At 42.9% G+C, this 15780-nt stretch overlaps 1 protein-coding gene across 1 annotated transcript in view; it reads right to left on the reverse strand.

Moving 5' to 3' along the window:
* BIN3 (bridging integrator 3) overlaps window positions 1-9581 on the reverse strand; it is an 84244-nt gene extending 74663 nt beyond the window's left edge. Inside the window, exon 1 of the mRNA XM_073622294.1 lies at window positions 9454-9581. Within this exon, the coding sequence (XP_073478395.1) occupies window positions 9454-9461 (8 nt within the window). The 5' untranslated portion in view covers window positions 9462-9581. The remainder of the gene's footprint in view (window positions 1-9453) is intronic.
* Window positions 9582-15780: the final 6199 nt, after the last annotated feature.

Consider the following 15780-nt stretch of genomic DNA (forward strand, 5'->3'; position numbering starts at 1 on the left):
ACAGACAGCAGGACTTGGCCCCGCCCCTCAGGTCATTGGATTTGATTGACAGCAGTGGGAGCCAATGGCTGCGCTGTTATCAACCTATCCAGTCAGGACTTGAGACACCAGCCGCAGCTGGTGTGCTCATTCCCGTCGTGGGAATTACGGGGCTCAGGTAAGTAAAAGGGGGGCTCGGAGGGCTGCTGCATGACAGGAGGTTTTTCACCTTAATGCATAGAATGCATTAAAACCCCTTTAAAGTGAATGTAAAACGATCAACTTGTAAAAGAACCCATTCAGCGTAAAATAGAAATTAAAGGAGAAAAAAAAAAAAAAAAAGGGGGGGGGTGTAATTTTTTTTTTTTCTTAAGAAGTGATCGCATTATGCCCTCTGTGCTCAGCTGTAGGGAGGAGAAGCAACAGTACACTGAGCTTCCCAGTAAATGGTTGCGCAGCAGGGGCGTGTCAGGACAAGTCTGATCATTGGAGGAGATCAGGCTGAGCTCCCAGCACAGCTAAAGAACTGACCCACACTGTTCTCCTGCTTAGTGTGGTCAGTTTTTAATAGGAACGTAAGGGGACTGTCAAGAACAACAGGGATTTTACATAAACTAACAAAGAAATGGCCCCTGCCCCCACCTATAACTGGCCTTCACAGCAAGGAGCACATGGAAGGGCAGCCGCATAAAAGACAAAAACAGAACATTCCATAGCTCAACTCACCAACCAGTCTGCTAACCAACCAGATTAAACCAGTCCAACAATCTACGTTAAAAACAGGGGTTTAGTTAGCACGCATTTGCAAACGCATGCGTAAGCTGCAAGGCCTCTTCACGGCACCCTGTGTATGCTTGCAGTCCTAAACGCTACTGAATTTATGAGCGTCTCCACAGTGGGAGCACATGCATTAAATGGATAGATGAGGGGCAAGTGGGCCTGGAGACAGCCCAATTCCCCTTAAATGAACAGGAGCACACTGGATTTTTCATAAAGGAAGCAATTCAAAGAGGACTGGATACTTTCTCATAAATTCCTCCCTTAGCTGCCCAAAAGAAACATTGCAACAAAATGAATTCTGATCTGGACCACTTATTAGTTGTGCATCTGTTTAAAGCAGTGGTGGAAACTTTCTTGATATGGGGGGCCCTGACATCCCCAAAGAGCCACACATAAAATGTAATGTTACAGAGACTGCAGACATGCAATAGGACATGGTTAAAGACTGCCAACACGCTATAGGACTTGTCGGAGATTGTGAACACACTATAATTGTTGAAAACTGGGGACATGCCAAAGACTGGAGACAAAATTATGACACTGCTAGATAAGGGATGCACCGATACCAGTTTCTTTTTCTAAGTATTTACATGTTCATTTATATTATTATGTTTTAAGTTTACATATTTACAGTGGATATAAAAAGTCTACACACCCCTGTTAAAAATGTCAGGTTTCTGTGATGTAAAAAAATGAGACAAAAGATAAATCATTCCAAATCTGTCAGATTTGCGAGGGCATTTCCTGTGCACAGCGCTCTTCAGATCACCACACAGATTTTCAATGGGATTCAGGTCTGGGCTCTGGTTGGGCCATTCCAAAACTTGAATCTTCTTCTGGTGAAGCTATTCCTTTGTTGATTTGGATGTATGTTTTGAGTCGTTCTAATGCTGAAAGGTGAATTTTGACTTCATGTTCAGCTTTCTAGCAGAAGCCTGAAGGTTTTGTACCAATATTGACTGGCATTTGGAACTGTTCATAATTCCCTCTACCTTGACTAAGGACCCTGTTCCAGCTGAAGAAAAACAGTCCCAAACCATGATCCTGCCACCACCATGCTTCACGGTGGGTATGGTGTTCTTTTGATGATGTGCAGAGTTGTTTTTGCTCCAAACCTATCTTTTGGAATTATAGTTCATCCTTGGTTTCATCAGACCATAACACATTTCCCACATGCTTTTGGGAGACTTCAGATGTGTTTTTGCAAAATTTAGTTAGGCTTGGATGTTTTTTTCGTAAGAAAAAAAGCTTCCATCTTGCCACTCCACCCTATAGCCCAGCCAATACTTGCCAGACATTCCTGCAGCTCCTTTAATGTTGCTGTAGGCCTCTTGGCAGCCTCCCTGCCCAGTTTTCTTCTTTTTGTTTCATCAATTTTGAAGGGATGTCCAGTTCTTGGTAATGTCACTGTTGTGCCATATTTTCTCCACTTAATGATGACTGTCTTCACTGTGTTCCATGGTATATCTAATGCCTTGGAAATTCTTTTGTACCCTTCTCCTGATACCTTTTAACAATGAGATCCCTCTGATGCTTTGGAAGGTCTCTGCGGACCATGGCTTTTGCTGTAAGAAAATGTCAGGAAAGACCTACTAGAACAGCTGAACTTTATTTGGGGTTAATCAGATGCACGCTAAAATGATGGCAGGTGTGTACCGACTCCTATTTAACATCAGTTTGAATGCGATTCCTTAATTATGAAGACAGCTACATCCCCAGTTATAAAAGAGGGTGTGCAAATTTATGCAACCACATTATTTTAGTTTTTTATTTTAACCCCCCCCCCAAAGATTTCAGTTTGTTTTTCAGTTGAATTGTACAGTTTATGGATCACATAAAAAGGTGGAAAAAGTTCTGAAATTATTTATCTTTGTCACATTTTTTTTTACATCACAGAAACCTGACATTTTAACAGGGGTATGTAGACTTTTTATATACCTCCTTCTTTCCTGTGCTCCTTTCTAGTGACAGCGGGCAAGGGTTCCTCTCCTCCACAATCACTGTGAATGAATGAACTACAAGTCCCATCTTCCACTATGGCATATGGCTTTGTAGTTTTTACTAGACTAGGAGTGAGCTGATCAGTGCCCTCCTGGTCTATTCACTCTTCCTCCAGCTTCCAAACTGAAAGACCATATAGAGGCATGTTCAGAAATCTGGAAGGAAAGTGTGCAGGAGCCTGACATTGCACCTAAGATTCACTGATAGCGGGTGTAATACTTTACAGGCCCCTGTGTAAAAAAATATTATTATTATTATTAATAACAATAAATGCCGGTTTTGTTACCTGCAAAATATGTGTATTTATTATTTTTTTAGTTAAAGGTGAACTTATCCTTTACATTGTGGTAAAAAAGAGATTTATCATTAAACGCCTGTTTGTATAAAACACCTCAGAGGTCTCTATTCATCTCCTGTGAGCTCGATGTTAGAAGCTGTCTGGAGTATGCATTCATCCTGGAGACAACTGTGTAAAGCCTCTTACACGCGATCAGAGTATCCGCAGACAAAACCTCTGACTTTTGTCCGAAGGCATGTGCCTGGACTTTGTCTTGCATACAAACGGCAAGGAATTGTCGGCCAACAAACACGAACGTAGTGACGTACTACGTGTTTTTTCAGCTCTTTATCGCCACCCTTTGGGCTCCTTCTGCTAATTTCATGTTAGTAGAAGTTTGGTGAGTGTTGATTTGTGCTTTTCATTTCGTGCTTTTCAGTTTGTTTCTGAACGGCCGTTCGTCAACCAGACATGTTGCGTAATCAGAGGAGATAACGTGTTATTATTGGAGTTATTGCTTTGAACCAATCCAGTCCAGGAACAGGAGGAGTTCTTGGAAAAAAAATTGGTTGCTTTATTAATCGTTACCAATTATGTCATAGGCCTTTGCTGCGGGAACTCCAGGAGAATTCGACAACAGAATTTTGTCCGCGAAAAATTTTAAAACCTGCCATCCAACATTTATCTGCGGAAAATCTGATAACAATTGTCCGATGGAGCGTACACACGGTCAGATTTTCCGCCAACAGCCTGTCATCACACATTTCCCATTGGAAAATCCGATAGTGTGGACGCGGCTTAAGAGGGAAATTTTCTCTAACTTTCTGTTGCATCTCTGCTGACAGGAATAGAAGGGAAATTTTCCCAAAGGGACACAGCAAAATAGGAAGAATGACCTGACACCTTTTAAATGAAAAAGCAAATATTTGCATACAAGTTAAAGTGGAACTCTACCCATAACAACTGTTCTTTAGTAAGGAACATACATTCCACATTAACCACTTACTTACATTTTTAATAACAATTGCACGGTCATGCAACACTGTACCCAAATTACATTGTTATTTTTTTTTCACACAACTAGAGCTTTCTTTTGGTGGTATTTAATCACCACTGGGTTTTTTTATTCTTTGCTAAACAAACAAAAAAAAGTTTTTTCAAATTTTGTTATAAAATTTTGCAAACAGGTCATTTTTCTCCTTCACTGAGGCTGCACTGATCAGGAGGCACTGATGGGTGGCACTGGTGGGCATGGATTTGCAGCACTGGAGGGCACAGATTAGCAGTACTGGTTGGCACTTATGGGGATTAATGTCCCTCTAACAGAAGCCGGGCACCGGCTTTATTCTTTTCTTCGCGCTGACATTGTGAATAAAAAAAAAAAAAAGGTCGGTAACCGGCTTCTGTTTTCTTCCGTGATCAGCCGTCATCCACATGGTAAAGGGCCCACTGTGATTGGCCCTTTACCCTGCTCTGTGATCAGCCGAGTCCAAAGAACTCATCAAACACAGACTGTGGTGCGCAGGTGGCGCGTGAACGTACATTGACACCCTCCTGGCATTTGAGGCCCGCACTGTAGTAGTCTTTCGGCTATAGCTCGGACGTCAAGTGGTTAATAAATACGCCACCAAAATACACGTGCGCTGTAAATTGCCTCCAACATTGTTCCCGTTTCTTCTTGCTGGAGGCTGCCATTTTGCTGAAGCCCAGAGCCGCTGAGCAGCAGCATACCTTTATGCCGCGTACACACGATCGGAATTTCCGACAGGAAATGTTCGACGTGATCTTGTTGTCAGAAAGTCCGGCCGTGTGTATGCTCCATTGAACATTTGCTGTCGGAATTTACGCACACAAACGTTTGAGAGCAGGCTCTCAAATTTTCCGACAGCAAAACTTGTTGTCTGATCGTGTGTACACAAGTCTGTCGCACAAAAGTTCATGCATGCTCAAGCAGAAGGAGCCGCACTGGCTATTGAACTTCCTTTTTCTCGGCTTGTCGTACATGTTGTACGTCACCGCGTTCTTGACGTTTGGAATTTCCAACAACATTTGTGTGACTGTGTGTATGCAAGACAAGTTTGAGCCAACACCCTTCGGAAAAAAATCCACGGTTTTGTTGTCGGAAAATCCGATCATGTGTACTGGGCATTAGGCTGTCAGCAGATCGGCCTCTACAAATTCAGCACAGAGGCAAAAATGGAGAGCAATTCAGCAAGTGCAGAGCAGGGTGAGACCGTATATTACTGGGTTTTAAACAGTATGGACACTTATTTTTAATGTTTTACATAAACAATCAAAAACTCAGCACCGCATCCCACAAATTTAATATGAACAAAAAAAAAAAAAAAAAAAAAAAAAAAAAAAAAAGGGAAAATAGGGTCAAACAACCCCGGGACTTTAAAAGGTGCTTATACTTTAAGGTAGGTAGCATAAACATGTACAACTTATCCATAAAAAAAGATTTTTATTACAATTAGTGCAAATTATACAACATGATTAAAAATTGTGTCTTAAATATCCACATATATATCCAATATATCCAATATTAGGCAGACAGTGGAGAAAATACCACTTAATAGATACTACTCAACATGTTTCGTTCATTTGGAGCTTCCTCAGGAATTTTGGTATAGATTGTGGTATACTAGAAACGATAAGAAAGACACGAATAAGACATCATATTACATCATAAAATCTACAATATAGAATATATAGGTGCATATAGATAGCATGTCATATGAGACTATGAACAGTTGAAAGAATCAGAAAATAATAAACAAAAATAAAAAAAAAATCAATCAAAATCCATAATCTTACCAGGCTGCCAGAGATTAAATACGAATCAGATTGGTAAAAGAATATTGCCGATGAATAACATCAGAGACACAAGGCATCAAGTAAGTCACTCAAACAAAAATTTCCGTCCACTATGGCCACAGAAGGACAAAGAATTGGTATATCCTTAATGGAAAATAGGAGGGATAAAATAAGATAACAAATGATGTGAAAAAGACATCAAATCTGAGCACCATATTGACATAGGGGTTACCTTAGGTAGACTCAAAACTCTTTTGCTGGAGGCAAAAAAACCTCACTGCAAGCACAAACGGCAGATTAGAGTCACCATAAATATGGAGATTCCCAGCCAGCAATTAAAGGATCAAGAAGAACTTGAATGGTATCCAAAGGGGTAAATGTACAAGGGTACAGTTAAAAAAAGACAAAATACATACTGGTCAAATGAGATCCATATGTGTAAACCACTCAGGGATCAAACCGAGTCACCTATGGGGCCCTTACCTATAGATGGTTAAGACAGGCATGGGGTGGGAGAGAAACAGGCTCTCCCCTAGACGGGGAGTCTACGACAGTGGATTGCAGTGTATAACCGCATTCTTATAGTCCTTCCATCCCGGTGGCGTCTGACGTTACAACCGGGATGCGGACGTGTAATGAGGAAGCCCAGGGGGGCGTGTGGATAATCGAAAAGGCGGAGGCTTAATGACATGACGCTAACCACGTCATTGTTTGCAGTGCGCATGCGCCGAGTGACAGGAGCCACAGAGCGTGTCATTCATCACAGTAGAGACCGGCTGCGCCATCTTGGAAAAGGGAAAATACCCAAAGTGAAAAAGCTGGACAAGTCATCCGCTGACAGCAAGGGTCAACAGTGCCATCTTAAAAAAGGGAAACGATCTAGGTAAATAATAAAAAAAGGTAATTTAGATAAAAAAAGATGTCACGATCAAGATATGAACCTAAGATGAAAGAATGAATATGTATAATATCCACAAAAAAAGCCCCCCTATGGGACTGACACCTCTAGGGCTCCCCATGAAAGGCGATTAATTACTCGCACAATTCATTGAGTGCCCCTGGCGTCTGTGTGAGCCAAAAACTGAAAGGACAGGAATACAAATGAATGAGGGCTTAAGCATTATATAGGCCCTCATTTGACCAGTATGTATTTTGTCTTTTTTTAGCTGTACCCTTGTACATTTACCCCTTTGGATACCGTTCAAGTTCTTCTTGATCCTTTAATTGCTGGCTGGGAATCTCCAGGTTTTTTTGCCTCCAGCAAAAGAGTTTCGATTCTACCTAAGGTAACCCCTATGTCAATATGGTGCTCAGATTTGATGTCTTTTTCACATCATTTGTTTGATATCTTATTTTATCCCTCCTATTTTCCATTAAGGATATACCAATTCTTTGTCCTTCTGTGGCCATAGTGGACGGAAATTTTTGTTTGAGTGACTTACTTGATGCCTTGTGTCTCTGATGTTATTCATCGGCAATATTCTTTTACCAATCTAATTCGTATTCAATCTCTGGAAGCCTGGTAAGATTATGGATTTTGATAGATTGATTTTTTGATATTTTCTGATTCTTTTAACTGTTCATAGTCTCATATGACATGCTATCTATATATGCACCTATATATTCTATATTGTAGAATTTATGATGTAATATGATGTCTTATTCGTGTCTTTCTTATCGTTTCTAGTATAACGCAATCTATACCAAAACTCCTGAGGAAGCTCCAAATGAGCGAAACATGTTGAGTAGTATCTATTAAGTGGTATTTTTTCTACTGTCTGCCTAATATTGGATGTGGATATTAAGACACAATTTTTAATCATGCTGTATAATTTGTACCAATTGTAATAAAAATCTTTTTTTATGGATAAGTTGTACATGTTTATCTATGCTACCTACCTTAAAATATAAGCACCTTAAAAGTCCCGGTGTTGTTTAACCCCATTTTCCCCTTTTTTGTTAATGTTTTACATAACTATACCTGTAAAAGTACCCTGCCTGAAGTCATCTAGCAGGACTTAAATTTTCTGAATAAAGTTTTACTCATAAGATGTGCAACTGGTGTTCACACATCAGCAGTACACAGGAACAACGGACAACAGAACTGGCCTAGTTTTGATAAGCCTCAGTCATGACATACTGTATTTACTAAACCAGGATGATAAAGTGCTAATTAGTACATGCTCTTGCACTACAAACAGTAATAAAATAAAGAACACAGCTCAATATGAGACAATAATAGTCAGGGTTGCCAGCTTGTTTATTTCTAGGATTTGCACAGGTTATGCATCTGATGACATGATTGAGACTAACACACCAGGAGATCTGTGTAAAGCACTCTTGATTTTTCAATGCTTAGTAATATGAGGACTTAATCAATTTTAGTTACAAATCAGGCAGGCCCCTATACTGTATAGTTGATGGTAGATCTAAAGGATTGTAAGCTCTAACCAGCAGGGCCCTCTGATTCCTCCTGTATTGAATTGAATTGTACTGTCTGCCCTAATGTTGTAAAGCGCTACGTAAACTGTCGGCGCTATATAAATCCTGAATAATAATAAAGGGGATTGTACAATCAAATTGTATCGTGTATTTTCAGCCTCATGGAGGCGACGCTTATTTTATTTTTTTTTGCTCAATCTATTTGCAATTCCAATTAAAACGTTCTAATCTACAATCGAATAGCCATGACTTCCCATTTCCGATCGATTTAGGCTGGGTGCACAATGATGCGGTCTGTCGCATCGCATTTCATTTGTACAGGAATCGCACTGGATTCCTGTAAAAATGACATGCAAATTCAGTGCGGTGCGAATTGAACCATACATAACGTAGGACTCAATTCGCACCAAATACATGTAGGACCCCTTTTTTTTTGTCGGCACTGGAATCGGACCGTATGGGTGTTTAGATCCACGCGATCGGATTCCACAGTTTGCACTGCGTTCTGCGAACAGATTTAGGGGTGTCATTAACTTTATATTGAGACACCCTCAGTGGTTTGCAGAGCAGAGTGTGAACTGCCTGCGATTCTGATTGTGGTGTGGGAATCGCTGCGCTTCCTGCAACCACATCAGTGTGAACCGGGCTTTAGACTCATTAGATTCAAACCAAGTCAATCGGACAGGGTAGAAAAAAAAAAAAAAACGATCAATCATTTCACATCAGTCCGCAGCACTGAGATTTTTGGATTATGAAGATGGTCGTATTTCAATCGATTAGATTTTTGAGATTACAGAGATGCGATTGATAACTTACGGTCATAAGCTACAGTTATATCTGAGTAATCGACCGAAATCCACTTCCCCGGGCCTGGCATATTGACAGTATGGGTTATCAACTATGGATCGATTATTCCTACTGGAAGAGATCGATCATTATCGAAGCTTGATTGGCCACCATAATAGAGATAAGGCCAATAACTAAGACGACTGAGACACAACTGAATGAAAAGCGACAGAATGTGAAGCTAGTGACAACTGGCACTTCCACAGACAAGTGCCCCACAGCCTGGCACTGCCCATGGAAAGCAGACACAGGTGGTGACACCAGACATAGCACACACAGAAGATGTAGAAGATGTACGGCCGCCCACTCACCAACTCATCTTCCCCGGGTCCGTCCTCCCCGCTCTCGGTGTTTTCCTTCTCCGTCTTCCGGGTTTCTATCCACAAACAGGAAGTTTACATTCCTCGCATCGCCTGACCGGAAATGACGACACCGGAGGCGCGGCCACGTGTTCGGCTGCTCTCGTAGGTCTTCGCAAGCAAGCGGGAGAGTTTCCATAGGAACCGCAATCAAAGTGGACTGCGCATGTTCAGAGTAATTGGCGGCAAGTGCGGCTGTGAAAGAGAGCTGTGGGCTGTGATGGTGTGTGAGGAGGAACCTTACACAGGGGAAAGCTTTCCTCTATAAAACTGTAGGTAGAATAAAGCTCCAATACTGTCATCGCTATAGCACTATCCTAAAAACGAAGCCACACTGTAAATTAAAGCGGACCTTCGCCCTAGGGTTGCTACCTCATTCCTTTAACCGCTTCCTGACCGCCTCACGACGATATACGGCGGCAGAAGGGCACGTACAGGCAGAATCACGTACCTGTCCGCCATAATTTTGCAGTCACGATAAACATCGCCGCCATTACTAATAAAAAAAAAAAAATAATAAAAATGCCATAAAACTATTCCCTAGTTTGTAAACGCTATAACTTTTGCACAAACCAATCAATAAATGCTTATTGCGATTTTTTTTACCAAAAATATGTAGAAGAATACGTATCGGCCTAAACTGAGGAAAAAAAAAAATTTTTATATATTTTGTGGGGACATTTATTATAGCAAAACGTAAAAAATAATGCGTTTTTTCAAAATTGTCGCTATTTTTTTGTTTATAGCGCAAAAAATAAAAACCGCAGAGGTGATCAAATACCACCAAAAGAAAGCTCTATTTGTGGGAAAAAAAGGACGTCAATTTTGTTTGGGAGCCACGTCGCACGACCGCGCAATTGTCAGCTAAAGTGACACAGTGCCGAAACGCAAAAAGTGCTCTGGTCTTTGGCCAGCCAAATGGTCCGGGGCTTAAGTGGTTAAACCCGAACACATATGAATTACACAGGTTCTGGGGCTAATTTATTGCAGATATTTTAAGTTTAATCAATTGTGAGTTTAATCGTTTCCGACCAGCCACTGTCGTTATACGGTGGAAGGTCGGCTCTCCTGCACAAATTGGCGCAGCTGTACGGCGGCTCGCGCAGGCGCGACAGCTAGGGTTGCCACCTCATCCCTTTAAACCCGAACACATATGAATTACACAGGTTCTAAAGCTAATTTAACGCAGATAAGGCACCAAGTGAGTTTAATTACCACCTTAATCAGCCACAGAACCTGTGTAATTAATATGTGTTCGGGTTTAAAGGGATGAGGTGGCAACCCTAGCGACAGCGAACGGGCGGACTGCGATGTCCGCCAGCAAACTCACGATCGCCTACAACAGAGGCAGAAGAGGGAACTGCTTTTGTAAACAAGGTGATTCCCCGTATTGACAGGTGACGTGACAGGGATCTACTGTTCCCAGTGATCTCTGTCATGTCCCTGGCAGCCCATCCCCCCTACAGTTAGAACACACTCAGAGCCGGTTCACACAGGGGCGACTTGTCAGGCGACCTAGCCGCCTGACAAGTCGCCTCCCGTTCTGTACAATGGAACCGTTCTAATAGGAGCGACGCAAGTCGCTCCGACTTAGAAAAAGGTTCCTGTACTACTTTGGGGGCAACTTGGGGCGACTTGCATAGACTTCTATACAGTAGTCGTTTTGCAAGTCACCGCGGAAGTCGTTTGCAGGTTGCCTCGCTGAGGCGACCTGCAAGTCGTGTCGCCCCTGTGTGAACCAGGGCTTAGGGAACACATTTAACCCCTTGATCGCCCTCTAGTGTTAACCCCTTCCCTCCCAGTATCATTTACACAGTAATTAGTGGCTATTTATAGCCCCAATCGCTGTATAAATGTCAATGGTCCCAAAAAAGTGTCCGCTCTGTCCGCCGCAATGTCGCAGTCCTGCTAAAAATCGCAGATCGCCACCATTACTAGTAAAAAAAAAAATGCCATAAATCTATCCCCTATTTTGTAGGAGCTATAACTTTTGTGCAAACCAAACAATATACGCCTATTACGATTTTTTTTTAGCAAAAATATGTAAAAGAATATATATTGGCCTGAACTGATGAATACATTTTTTTTATATTTTTTTTTTGGATATGTGTTATAGCAAAATGTTAAAAAACATTTTTTTTTTTTTTCAAAATTGATGCTCTTTGTTTATTTATAGCGCAAAAAATAAAAAATGCAGAGGTGATCAAATACCACCAAAAGAAAGCTCTATTTGTGGGGAAAAAAGGACATCAATTTTGTTTGGGTACAACGTCACATGACCGTGCATTTGTCAGTTAAAGCGACGTAGTGCCGTATCGCAAAAAATTAAGGGGGCAAATCCTTCCAGGGCTGAAGTGGTTAACTATCACCTTAATCAGCCACAGAACCTGTGTGACTAATATGTGTTCGGGTTTTGACCCCTTTCACACTGGGGACACCTGTGCGTTAGCACTAAAGCGTCGCTCATTTTAGCAGCGCTGTTTAAACAGAGCTTTTCAGCCGATAGCGGGCGCTTTTAACCCCTGCTAGAAGCAGGGGTTAAAAATGCTCTTGTTGCGGCGCTTCCGAAAGCTTTTCAGGCGCATTGGAAGCGCTGCCTATTCATTCCAATGGGCAGGAGGGGTTTGGGAGCGTATACAGCCAAAGATGCTGCTTGCAGGACTTTTTCTAATGTCCCGCAAACGCACCACTGAGGTGTGAAAGCACTCAGGCTTTCACATTTGGGAGGCAGTTTACAGGTGCTATTTCTAGCGCTGAAAACTGCCCCAGTGTGAAAGGGGTCTTAAAGGGATGAGGTGGCAACCCTACTTCACCCTTAAAAAGCACGTCTAGTCCTCTGACACCTCCCCCTCCTTAAAGCGGAGCTCCACCCAAAAGGGGAAGCTCAGCTTGTTTGCTTCCTCCCCCTCTCTGTTGCCACATTTGGCACCTTTCGAGGGGGGGGCAGGTACCTGTTTTTGACAGGTGCCTGCCCCCCACTTCCAGGAGACCTCACTGCGGCGAGGTCCCCCGGAAGTTCAGCCCCCCCGCCACTGGGCCATTCACAAAGCGTGCTTCGTGCCATGCGCAGTAGGGACCCGGCTGTAAAGCTTCACTGCCAGTTTCCCTTACAAGTAATGGCGGTGGCAGCAGCACCCAAGAGCCAACTGAAAAATCGCCTGGGGTGCCGACATCCTGGAATCCCTGGACAGGTAAGTGTCCTAATATTAAAAGTCAGCAGCTATAGTATTTTTAGCTGCTGACTTTTAGTTTTTTGGTGGGGGGCTGGAGCTCAGCTTTAAGCAATGTAAAAATAATAACAATACTTTTTTTTTTTTTAATTATAGTTTTTTAGTTTCCTCATACTCATTTAGGCAGGGATGATATGTGCTGGGCAATATCTGCACATATCTTGCACAGTGGTAGTGGACATACGGACGGCAACAGGAGTGACAAGAGCGAGATGTTGGCTGGAGAGAGCACAATAATCTGGTAAACAGGAAGTGCAAAGATATGGCTTAACCCCAGTGCGCAGGCGCCTCCCGGCCCTTTATGATCTTGTGCCTGGTTTATGATCATGTAACCAAAGGAATTAGCTGTCACGGCGGTCACATGATTGTAAAGCTGCCGATCACAAGAAGCAATCGGGAGCTTTCCATTAGCCACCAGTAACTGTGTCGGGAGCACGCTTGGCACGCGCTCTCTGCACAGCTGTGTCTGCAAATTGGTAAGCAAATAGGCTCACCCACTGAGAAGCTGTATATTTGCATTCTGTCGGCACCTTAGGGTTAAATAGGAGGTGCTGACGATACAAAACTAAGAAGGGTATCCATAAGACTCTTGATTTTGTACCACGCACGTTCTGGTGGCCAAACATGGAGGGATTCTGTAAAAGATATATGAACTCATGTGCTGTCTGTACCCGGAGTAAAACTGCAAGAAGCAGAGCTTGGAGTTTGCTCAAACCTTTTGCCAGTCCCTGATAGGCCATGGAAAATTATATCTATGGATTTCATAGTAGAACTTCCACCTTCTGAGGGGTGCACAGCGATCTTTGTAGTGGTAGATCGATTGTCCAAGATGGCCCACTTTCTGCCTCTAAAGAACAAACCATCTGCCATGGAAACTGCCCGAGTGTTTATCAAGGAGATCGTGAGGCTGCACAGGGTCCCTGCGAACATAGTTTCCGATCGAGGTGTTCAATTCACGTCACATTTCTGGAGGGCCTTATGTGACATTCTGGTGATTGAATAATCCTGTCTTCAGCTTATCACCCTCAAACCAACGGGCAAACAGAAAGAACTAACCAGACACTCGAACAGTACATTCAATGTTTTACATCCTTCATCCAGAACGACTGGGTGTTACTGTTACCATTGGCAGAATTTGTCTACAATAACGCCAGTCATTCAGCCACAGGACAGTCCCCATTCTTTTCCAATTATGGCTTTCACCTGTCATTTCTGCCTGACTTTATACCAGAGTCTGCAGTTCCAGCTGTTCAAAGCACAGTGGATTTCCTTAGCCACAATAAAAAAGGGTTATAAGAAGCAGTGACTAAAGCACAGGCTAATATCAAGAAAGAGTTTGACAAAAGGAGAAGGGGGAACTGAGTCTCCAGTTGGGCAACCAAGTATGGCTATCTACGGCAAACCTAAAGTTGGCATGTCCATCAAAGAAACTTGCACCCAAGTTTGTGGGTCCATTCCCGGTTTAGAGGAAACTAAACGAGGTATCATATAAACTATCTTTACCAGACTCGTATCCTGTATTTCATGTCTTGCTTTTAAAACCTGTAGTGTCAGATGCCTTTTCTGATAGAGGGTCTGGTCCACCTGAACCTGTGCTTGTAGATGGAGATGAGGAATATGAGGTGGAAGCTATTCTGGACTGCAGAAAGAGTTGGAACCATCTGCAGTATCTTATTAAGTAGAAAGGGTATGGTCCTGAAGAGAATTCCTGGGAAAACAAACTGACTGTCCATGCTAAAGGGCTGATTCGTGCCTTTTTCCGTGTCCACCCAAAGAAGGAAAGCCAGCTGGGCAGCTGGAGGCTGCCCGTCAGGAGGGGGAAATGTCGTGGACATGCTGGCCATAGCGCAGCCGAGGCTGCAAGGCAAAGGCAGATGCACAGGAGTGGCCCTGCAGGTACCCGTCTTGCCGGGCACAGGTACACGAATATGAGCATGCGCACAAATATTTGCACGCAGATGCAAACACCTGTGTGCGTGTGTGTGTTCACCAACAACACTGGCGCCACATGGCCTAAATAAGTGCAGCAGTTGCACTAGTCCATTGCTGTCTTATCTGAAGCTTTATCAATGTTCCAGTTTCTGTGCCCTCTGTTTGAATCCTGTGTTTGTCCCTGCTTATCCTGACCACGCTTGCACTTCACCTCTATTGACCTTGGCTTGCCTTAAGACTTTGTTTATCTCTACACATCTACCTGTTATCCTCTTGCCAACCTCTGCCTGCATCTTGACTATTCTCTGCCTGCCATTTATGCTTATACCTGATCGTCCGTTGCTGACCTGGCTTGTCTGACCCTGCATCCAGTCATCCATCTGTCCTGCTCTGTATTGTGCCTGGTTACGCTGCTCCTCCATCTGCTGTGTGCTGCCAGTCTTACTGCATCTGCTACCTGCTGCTACCTACCCAGCCTGGGGTCTGCTGTTACTGCTGTTTCAGCTATCCAGCCCAACTCTGGTGATGCACCAGCCACGCACCTCTGCAACCAATGGAAGATCTTACAGGCACTCTTACCTCTCCACGCTTTCGCAGCCACTGTTGCAACATCAGTGGCCCTTGAGTCGAGGCTGTACGAAAGGTCTCCCTCTAGACGTCAGGCTCTGCCACAAGGTACTTGACAGACACGTCCTTGACAACGGATGAGTCATCATGAATGTAAAAAACACCATTGCTGGCAATAAAAAAATGTGGAAAAAACCAGTGTGGGGGTCCCCCCCCAATCTATACCAGGCCCTTCGGGTCTGGTATGTATTTTAAGGGGAACTGTAAAAAAGGAGGGTGATTACACAAATAATAATGACAATAAATAATATCAATATTATTAATCCAGGTCCACTTCTCACCGTTCTTTTTTAGAGGTAGGTTAGCAATGAAACACACAACACACACTGTAGGTAAAAAAGATTATATTGCACAAAGCTTTAACATGAATAGCTCTGTCACAGACAAGGAGATAATCACTTTTTAACAATACTTTAGAGGCATAAATTATACAAACCCTTATTAACAGCAACACTTAATGTTGGCTAATACAGCCCCTGCAACCAAGAAG

This window comes from Aquarana catesbeiana, linkage group LG03, assembly GCF_042186555.1.
Source record: "Aquarana catesbeiana isolate 2022-GZ linkage group LG03, ASM4218655v1, whole genome shotgun sequence".
NCBI lineage: Eukaryota > Metazoa > Chordata > Amphibia > Anura > Ranidae > Aquarana > Aquarana catesbeiana.